The sequence below is a fragment of the Melanotaenia boesemani genome, chromosome 10, assembly GCF_017639745.1.
Source record: "Melanotaenia boesemani isolate fMelBoe1 chromosome 10, fMelBoe1.pri, whole genome shotgun sequence".
In the NCBI taxonomy this organism is placed as follows: Eukaryota; Metazoa; Chordata; class Actinopteri; order Atheriniformes; family Melanotaeniidae; genus Melanotaenia; species Melanotaenia boesemani.
This window is the reverse complement of record NC_055691.1, coordinates 24407598-24417574: the sequence shown is the minus strand read 5'-3', so window position 1 is coordinate 24417574 and position 9977 is coordinate 24407598. Positions and strand designations below refer to the sequence as shown.

At 36.9% G+C, this 9977-nt stretch overlaps 1 protein-coding gene across 1 annotated transcript; it reads left to right on the top strand.

Annotated features, from left to right (window-relative positions):
• Positions 1–4173: 4173 nt before the first annotated feature.
• Positions 4174–9530, top strand: tph1a (tryptophan hydroxylase 1 (tryptophan 5-monooxygenase) a). The gene is made up of 11 exons (XM_041996618.1): positions 4174–4345; positions 6283–6417; positions 6592–6775; positions 6873–6973; positions 7130–7197; positions 7286–7482; positions 7597–7732; positions 7825–7951; positions 8047–8142; positions 8365–8498; positions 8604–9530. Exons 1-11 carry the CDS (start codon positions 4256–4258, stop codon positions 8776–8778), a joined length of 1443 nt encoding a protein of 480 aa, XP_041852552.1. The 5' UTR covers positions 4174–4255; the 3' UTR covers positions 8779–9530.
• The last annotated feature ends 447 nt before the right edge of the window (positions 9531–9977 follow it).

Genomic DNA, 9977 nt, shown 5'->3' with positions numbered 1-9977 from the left:
ATTTCCTACGTTCCCTGGCTTCTATTGCTTGTCAACAAATTTACAATGAAACATTCCCCTTATTTGATTTTGGACGTCTCATATGACCTGTGTTGCTCACACACACACACACAAAGTAGACAGTAAACACAGTTTGTGATCTTGAGCAGTGGCTATACACAACATTTTAACTCTGTAAGCAACACAATTGTGCAGACATAGAAAGCCTGTGTCATAAAGAATCAAGATCATCTGAAATCTAAAATCTGTTTATTCTGCTTAATGTAAAAAAAACGGCAAGGTATAGTATATTCATTTTATGACTTTGAATTAGAACAATCTATATGTATACAACAAATATGCACATATATACATTTATATATAGATAAATAAACTGAATAGATAAATAGATACACATATTTTTATTATAAATTATTTCCATGTAGAAAAAGAAGCATTTGTGTTTGAAGTGTATATTCAATTCTATCTGAAGATGCAGCATACTGGAATAATACTCCCATCACATGGTTACAAGCTTACCCGACTAAGCTAAAAAAAGAACATTACCAGAATAAATGTTACTTTCAATGATGTTTCTAAAATCTGTATTTTTATAATAAATTATTTTCAATGATGTAACACAGGTATCCTGAATGTGGCAGGTGTTTATTACTGCAGCTCTGTCCTGTGTAAACTGACGCCCATCGCCAAGCAGGGTATGCTGCTGTTTGCTCAGCAATGAAAGAATTGGAGCTGATTAAAGAGATGTGGTCCTGCCACAGGAAGTGTGCGTAAGCAGACCATTCACTGTTCTGATTAGTTAGTTGTTCAAACAGACCTCAGAGATCAGGTGAAAGACTGGAATTCTATTGATGAGGTGATATCAGAAGACCTTGACTATGTGGAAATTTAAACATTGGTGTCACAATCAAAGGTGGAGAGGAGGCCAGACATCCTTCTAAGGCCGATCAGTATATTATCCATTACAGAGCTACTCCTGTTTTTCCAAAGGTTTAGCGATAGAATGAAAATAAAGTACAGTACAATGATTTTCATATAATATAAACTATATTTTCAGTGGAGAAAAAAAGAACAATATTAATTGTAGCTGAATGTTTTATTAAAGCATAGGGAGGGTAAAAAAAGACTGGAAAATTTTTGTAATACTGAGAAAACCTGTAATTGATATTTCCTTTCTGCATAACTTGTTTATTTATATAGCTAGAAACAGTGGTCAACAACCACCCCAGTTAAATGGATGTCATCCAAATCATTCATGCAATTTAATTTTAATGCTAATATGCTTTTTCATAACAGAAAAATGTAGATGCTGTATGTGAAATGTAGAATTGCTCTGCTTTTTAAAATGTCTAACTCTTCAATATCGGTACATGCAGCAGGTAATATTTGAACATATGAATGTACCAAAATCTGATTATTTATTTCTATTTTGTTCCATAATTTTTTAGTTAATTGGATGTAGGGATTAGAAGGCACATAATCTTAATATCAGTTTAGACCTCTTTAGTGCGCCTTCTTGTCTGTGCATGTGTCACTGTATCATCAGAAGTAATTATTACAGTAACAACGATGCATTTCTTCTGCCCTAGATGGTGCAGTAACAGGTGGTATCTACCCTGCTGAAGCATCTTTTAGCAACATTTTGAACACTTACACTGGAACCTCTGACTCCCACTGGTGAATGTATAAATGAACTCACATCCTTTTTGGGTTTTTGTATAACTTTGTTCCTGACCACACAATGAGATGCCATAAACTTCTAAGTATAATTAATTTAATGCCCCTCTTGTATGGTGTCTTAGTGCCATGGGTAAGATTAGCCACAGAGATCTCTTGCAGCTTGATGCTCAGACAGTGTGAGCAAATCCCTCTGATTAGACTGAACAGAACTGGGACAGACTGGTCACAGTGCAGCTCTTAATATACACATGCACATCTATCGCAGACTTAATCATAAGAGCATCTCTAGATTTTTTTTTCTTCTTTTTAGTTGAGCACTGAAGACTGTTTGGTTACCTGATAAGCCTGGCAGTAAGTAAGAACCTTCCTGAAGACGTAGGTTATGCTACATGTGGCATAAATGAATGAATGTGTTGTGTGCTCACATAGTCTGACTGCTGAAGAGCAGAAGCTTTGTCAGAAGTTGCAAGGAGTCAGTATTCAGTCTTATTTTGGGTTAAAGTAACCTAAGTAAAGAAAAATCCCAAGTAAAGAAATTAAACATCCATACACACCTGTTTTCAGGAAGAGGTAAATAAATCTTGAATATTTACTTTACACTCTTTTTAACATGTTCTACATTGGCACATTTTACATAGCATTGCCCAGAAGACCACCCCTGCTATGGCGTACATTAACTTTGGTGGTTGAGAATGACCTGAATGATTCCATTTGAAAATATTAATTAGTATCTTTAACGTCTGTTTTTAATCCTTGAAGTTAGTTAACCAGAGATTATGATCCAAAAAATATAGCAGGGTAAAAAAGACAAGTGAATCACAAAGATCTTATTCCCAGTGCACCCTTGTCAAAATACTTATCTTAAGAAACATGTGTAACATTTGCCTGCTGAGTGGTCAAGCCAAGACTGTTTATGTTAGTATGAGCTGCTTAGACTAAAATAATTATCCTTGCAAGCATCATGAGACTATGCACAGTTTCCATTAAACTTTTTAACTCTTTAAAATATTAATAGTTCATTTGTTTGTTTGTTTGTTTGTTTTTTCTTTGGCAGTGTATATTGTAACTGCAGAATGAAGCAGAAATGTTTGCCTTTTGTAGGTGGAAGTGGAAAAAAGCTTAAGTTGACAGTCAGGTAAACATGTTCATTTATGCATCTCTAAACTAAACTGGACGTTCTTTCCTGCAAACTTTATGCCCACAGCAAATTGCAACATGGAATGACAGCTGACGTTGTTCTGTGCTGCAGAACACTCATTTGTCCCTCAGTGGGAAGGGCCAGGTGTGTGTCCATAAACTACTTTAAACACAGAGACAAAGTGGAGGCTCACATAGTAGTGAACTGCTCCTTTAAGCCTAACAGTCTATTATGCAGCATGTCTGGTCAATGCTACTGTCTAACACAACATCTAAGAGCAGATCCAGGTTCAGTTCCAGAGAAGGGGAAGTTCCCTTCACTGCCTCCTGGGTTGTGTAAAACATCAGTTCATGTCACGAGTGATAAAGAGCAGGACCATCTGAGACAGAAAGTGTGTGAATCAGCCACGTGTATCAGTGCATGAAGGCGCTGACCTAGCTAGAAGGTAAAGGTACATGGCTCATAGAGGCCACAGACATCTCTCTTGTCCTATTTGTAAGGTGACTTAAGCTTAGAGAACAGAGGTGTTATCTGTTTAAAGTAATGAGGTATCTCGGGTTCAGTGCTCCCCTGTCTTGGTTTTGCTTGCTGAAGCTTCTGAAAGCCTTTTCCACTGATTGTTTTGATCTTATTAAAAGGTGAAGGGTGTTAAAGAGAAGAAAACATGCAGATTATGTGTCTTATGTGCAAAAGAGGCCAGAGGTGTGTAAGGAGCCGAGGAATGGATTTTGAAAAGGGTGGGTGTGTGTGTGTGTTTGTGTGTTTGTCTGGGGGTTGGGGTGGAGGGGGGTCACTTTAATGAAGGCAAGTGGTCTGCACTTGAATCCTCTTAAACCTTGACCTTTCCTTAGTGTGAAAGAGTCAAGAACAAGAAAATATTATGTCCTTGTGAAAAATTATAAGAAATCTTAGCCCACACTATTTTTATTTAGATCTCCATTCAAAATAAGTGTGTTCAGTATTAAAATCATATCACATTTTCTGTGTTTAATAAGTTATTAGATGCTTTCTATACTGTCAAAACTAACAAAATCAATATTTGAAAAGCTGTTCAAGCTGAATCAAGATTTGGAAAGCTGCTTCTTTTTATATTATAATTCCTCTTAAGTGTTATCCTTTAAGATATTAATAATCCAGTTTAACTGTGCATTCTCTTCTCTTAAAATCTGGGTTGATTGATCTCATTGAAGCCGTTTCAAGCCTTTAGCTGGAAAAAGACACCTTTTGTCCAAATGACGTGGGCGGTGCTGCTCTTTTTCCATTTGCTGCTGTGAGAGAGATTATTGCCCCCTCCTGTTTCTCGGCGTGGTTAAATAGCAACGCGCACCGCTTCCCGGGGTAGACAACCCCTTTTACGCAGAAAAGGGTATTTAGATAATCTAGCTGTGAAAGAATTAGTTAATTAAAAAAAGACTAAATAAACTGGTGCACTTTAACATGTACTCAAACAAAGTTGAAGGACCACGTAGAGGGAGATCCTTTGATTCCATGAACATCGGCTTTGATGAAAAACTGCTGAACAATGAGGTAAGAACTGCGTCAGTAAAATAGGCACATGAAGGAAAGAAAAGAAATAAGGAAAGAAGTGTAGTTTAAATTGGATTATTTGAAACCATGTGCAGCAGTGCAACAATTCTAAGTCTTACAGGCTGAGAACTTGGCGTGAATACAAATAAGGAGAGCGGATAGGTTTTCTGATTGGTAAAAAATTTTAAGAGCATTTTCTTGACAGTGGTGGGTCGATCGGATCGGGTCATCTTAAGCTTCCACTTTCGTCGTCAATGCAGATTAATTTAAGCCGTTTTGTTATAGTGTTATAGTGTTTACGTCAAAGGTTTAAGAGGGTTGAATGAAGATACAAGCGAATTTGAATTCATAAACGACCGATTATTGCTTCGCTTGCGTCTAATGCCAATTTCTATAGCGAGCGACAGAGAGATAAAAGATAAACACTGCTTTGTCTATGTTGTCTGATGTCTCAGTTAGGCACGCGAACAAGTGGCTGACATCTTCCTGGAGGATGATAAAGTGATTTAAAAAGCTATAGGCTATGTATATAGGGCTATGTTGCATTAACAACTGCTCACATGCAATTTGATTTAGCTCTGATTAAAAGCACATGCCATTTCATTTCAAGGCAAGACGATAGATAGATAGATAGATAGATAGATAGATAGATAGATAGATAGATAGATAGATAGATAGATAGATAGATAGATAGATAGATAGAATATTATGCGTTGATTTAACGTTTAAAAAGTTCAGGCCTATCAAAAACAAACATACAAAAAAAAAACAAAAAAGTTTTAAAATAATTTTAGTTTGATTCACTTGATCTAAAACGTGTTTGCTTCGGTGATTAAACGCTGCCTAAAGTCTGATAAGATTTCAACTTGGAGGGAGCTAATAATAGGCTTCCCCGCTGTCTAAATGAGATTGCTGTAAGGCGATTCTTTGAGACAGAGACAAGTTCATCTTCGTTAAACCGAGACGCAAAGAGTTGACCCCAGGGAGCGTCCTGATCCAGTCTCCATGCACTAATGCTTTCAGGGTTATTGCCGACAAGGGTTCACCGAAAACTGGTTTGCCGCGCTGTCTACATAATGTTCGAAGGACGAAATATGGTAGGAAGCGGTTGAATTGACTTTTACTGATTCTTGTAAGTGCCCTGCTACTAGACTTATCACCCTCTATCTGCAAGGCCATTTTATACATTTGATTGTACGATAAGAAGATGGAAAGTTTAAACTTTTTGTGCTTCTGATTTGTTTTCTAAACTGTGTACCCGAAGAAAATCGGCCAAGGAGACGCTGAAGTCAATTGAAACAGATTAGCATTTCTGTGTTGTTGGCAGTCCGACTTCTAAAGACTAACACAGGATTAAATGAATTTTCCCCTGGCGTGAGCAACCGTGCGTCAACGTGAGAACGCTGTCCGAGGTGCTGAAATGGACAAGATCGTTGTTCACTTTACTTTTCAAATCAAAGTTCTGGGTTTTTGTGGGATCTGCTACATTTACACTGAATATTTTATATTAGTGGATATAGGGAACCTGCCGTTTTTTGTTTTTCTTTTTTCTTTCTTTTTTTCAATTGTTTTGTTTTGTTTTTAGTATTTTTTCTGTGTGGTAGAAATATTTGCGTACTAATGCCACCAAGTTTGTTTTTGACTCTTACCCTCAGTGCGCACTACTTGATGCGAGTGATGCACGTACATATGACAAGATGTTCAAAGGATTTTTGGATCGGTAGATGATCCAAGTGATTAGAAGTTGTGCGTTCACGTCATTACGTAAGCTAAGCTTTGGTTCAGTTGTAACAAGTGCATTAGGTGAACTTGATGCAGGTGTAAACCAAATTAGGACGGCTGATAAGTTGAATATCTCACCGTGTTGATTGTTACTAGTCGTTGTATGAGTTGGTAATGACATGAGATTCAGATCTAACAACCTTTGTTGTTTGCAGATAAATAAATCAACTTTCACAAAAATTGAAGAAAACACTGAAAAGAAGAATACATCAGAGAAAGAAAGAGCAACAATCATCTTTTCCCTCAAGAATGAAGTGGGAGGACTTGTAAAGGCACTTAAACTTTTCCAAGTAGGTCAATTTAAAAAACAACTCCATTGTTTACTAATAGATTCAACCAAAATGCAGTACCCTCATTAAACGATATCATTTTATGTTTATTTTGTGTGTAGACTTATTCGGCAATGACAAAGGTTTTTAAACCAAATTAGGTAAACTGAAAATGCTTTTCATTGTTCCTTGCAGGAAAACCATGTCAATCTTGTACACATTGAGTCCAGAAAATCCAAAAGACGCAACTCTGAGTTTGAGATTTTTGTGGACTGCGACAGCAACCATGAACAACTGAATGAAATCATCCAGCTGCTTCAAAAGCATGTGAATGTGGTGGACATGGACCCTCCAGATAACTCCTGTCTACAAGAGGAAGGTGAGACAGCAACCACTGAAACTGTAAATCCTGTGTTACATTTATCACGTCAAACCTGATTAACTGTAAAAAAGAAATGTCTTTGCTCTTTTTTCAGATATGTATGAGGTACCTTGGTTTCCAAAGAAAATTGCAGACTTGGACAAATGTGCAAACCGTGTCCTGATGTATGGCTCTGAACTGGATGCTGACCATCCGGTACAGTATCAGACCTACTGTTTACCTAAGAAAAAATAAATACATAAATAAAATAAAATAAAGTAAAATTAAATTAAATTAAATTAAATTAAATTAAATTAAATTAAATTAAATTAAATTAAACATGCAATCGTGATTGTATGTTTTCTTTTTCAGGGTTTCAAGGACAATGTTTACCGGAAAAGGCGAAAGTACTTTGCTGATCTTGCCATGGCTTACAAACAGTATGTTTCTGCATATTTAAACTACTATTTTCTAAGTCTTAAAAATTTCACTTGATGCCTAAAGAAATTTTTCTGACTTTTTTTCCAGTGGGGACCCCATCCCTTGTATTGAATTTACAGAGGAAGAAGTGAAGACTTGGGGAGTTGTGTACAGGGAGCTCAACAAGTTGTATCCTACCCATGCCTGCCGGGAATACTTGAAGAACCTGCCACTGTTGTCCAAATACTGTGAATGTCGGGAGGACAATATCCCTCAGCTGGAAGATGTCTCACGCTTCCTTAGAGGTGTTTTTTTTTTTTTTTTGTTGTTGTTGTTGTTTTGTTTTTTTTTAATCAAATACTCACCTTTTTACTTTTCTAGATAAAAAAAACTTATCTGTGTTTCAAACATCTTTTCAGAACGAACTGGATTTACCATCAGACCTGTGGCAGGTTATCTGTCCCCACGTGACTTCCTAGCTGGTTTGGCCTTCCGTGTTTTCCACTGTACCCAGTATGTCCGACACAGTTCCGATCCCTTATACACCCCAGAACCGTGAGTAATAATCACTACAATAACCAAACACGTGATGTTACTATTAATACAAAGCCAATAGTCTAAGTATTTTGTTATCTTTCACTACAAAGGGACACATGCCATGAGCTGCTGGGTCACGTGCCACTGCTAGCAGAGCCCAGCTTTGCCCAGTTTTCTCAGGAGATTGGTCTTGCTTCACTTGGAGCCTCAGACGACTCAGTTCAGAAATTGGCCACGGTGAGTATGGCAGCTAAAGACATCTTCCAAAGATTTTTGATATTAGAATTCCCCAAACATCATCATAATTGCTCATGTCTAATCCTGTACTGCAGTGCTACTTCTTCACAGTGGAGTTTGGCCTATGCAAACAAGAGGGGCAGCTGCGGGCATATGGAGCTGGGCTGCTGTCATCTATCAGTGAGCTTAAGGTAAAGGCATTAAAATAGACCCATAGAGAAGGCAATGTACTATTCTGTATTATTTGTAATCATGTACCTAGAAATAAATTACCAGAAAAGTTATGAAATGTTACATTATTTAATTGGGGAGAGTTAATGGTCTCTTTTGGGTCTAACTGGGTCGGGCATTTTTATATAACAAGATGATTAACTGAAATGTTTTTAAATTTACACAATTTTTCTCCCATGCAGCATGCACTCTCTGGTAATGCAAGGATAATGCCTTTTGACCCAAAAGTTACATCCAAGCAAGAATGCATCATCACAACATTTCAGGATGTCTACTTTGTGTCAGACAGCTTTGAGGAGGCCAAAGTCAAGATGAGGTGGGATTGTTTGTTCCCTCATTTAGCTTTATGATAATGACATATCTACCTAGCCTACTATGTTGTTTCACAAATGATTAAATATGTGTTCCATGTTCTTTTTAGGGAGTTTGCCAAGACCATCAAGCGTCCCTTCACAGTCCGATACAACCCCTACACCCAGAGTGTGGATGTGCTGAAGGACACTCCCAGCATCAACAGTGTGGTGGAGGAGCTCCGACATGAGCTTGATATTGTCGGTGACGCACTCAACCGGCTGAACAAACAGCTGGGTGTCTGACTAGTCACAGTTCATCTGACATAATGATCTACAGCCCTTCCATGCTTGCCATGTCATCCCCAGCACTGCTGTAGATATATTGCTTGTGTTTTGTCCTTCGTCAGTACATTGATTGTGCATTACTCTATGACAAAATGCTCTGTTGTCTTCACTGTATTGTATATGGCTGATGCTATTTAATAGGTGCAGTAAGTATGTTTAGCCCTTAATGTCAGTATGTTTCACAAACCCAAAGAACTGCTTAATCTGAGGCACTATTTTGCTTCCATTGTACCTGGATTGTACTGGACTCTGTATTGCAAACAATCAACATTCTTTCATGGAACTTCAGTACACTTTTATAACACCCCTAGCTGTTACAAACACTCCTGTGGTTTCTTCCTTGTCCTGTCAGCTGCTGTTGTGTATGATCATGTGACTTTTTTGTATTTAATTTCATTCTTCTTTACATTTATTCACCTTCATTTCAGTGATATTTATAAGAAATGTACCTTGTATTTATTCTTTTGGCATATGTATCATGTTCTCTTTTGTGTGCTGTTGAAAAGAAATTATGAAAGTGAAAACTTTAAATAACTAGTGTTATAAGGATGCTTTCATAATTATGACAGATTTGGCCCATGTTTTCAGTTTATTTTACAGTGATGATTTTGAATACCTCCTCTCGAAGTGGATATAACTGTAGTACTCTGGAAATCAAAACATTATTTTTCTACTGTAAAGAAATATAGAAATTAGCAATAGATTATGTATCAAACTGAAAAATAAAATATTATGAAAATATCCACTGAATCTTCTATTTTTTCTCTCTCTCTAAAACTTTTAATATCACTTACAATATGGAAAAAAGTAAGCTCAGCCCTTGGAAATGTTTTATATTTTCAACATACAGAACTGTTCAAATATTTTGAGCCATCAATTATTTCATCTTTTCTTTATATTTTGCTTCCAAGAAGTCAGACTTTTTGTAACCTTTAAAAGTGGTCTTAAAGTAATAACTACTTCTTCAGGAACTTTTCCAATGTTTCACTCAGTTTCTGTCCAGTTTTTTTGGGGGGGAAATGTTCTTTTGTTCTTTCTTTTTTTTTTTCTTTTCTTTTTTTTGGGGGGGGGGCTTCTTAACCTTTACCTATGAATCAAGTAGAAATAAATGGCACCTCTCAATGGATAAACCATACACACATAACAGACAACTTAGC

Bases quoted from the DNA above. Each gene is read 5' to 3' on its own strand.
- tph1a (XM_041996618.1), top strand. From the start codon at position 4,256: ATGTACTCAAACAAAGTTGAAGGACCACGTAGAGGGAGATCCTTTGAT. The intron at 4,346-6,282 runs GTAAGAACTGCG...TGTTGTTTGCAG, and splicing joins AAAAACTGCTGAACAATGAG to ATAAATAAATCAACTTTCAC. The intron at 8,499-8,603 runs GTGGGATTGTTT...TGTTCTTTTTAG, and splicing joins GAGGCCAAAGTCAAGATGAG to GGAGTTTGCCAAGACCATCA.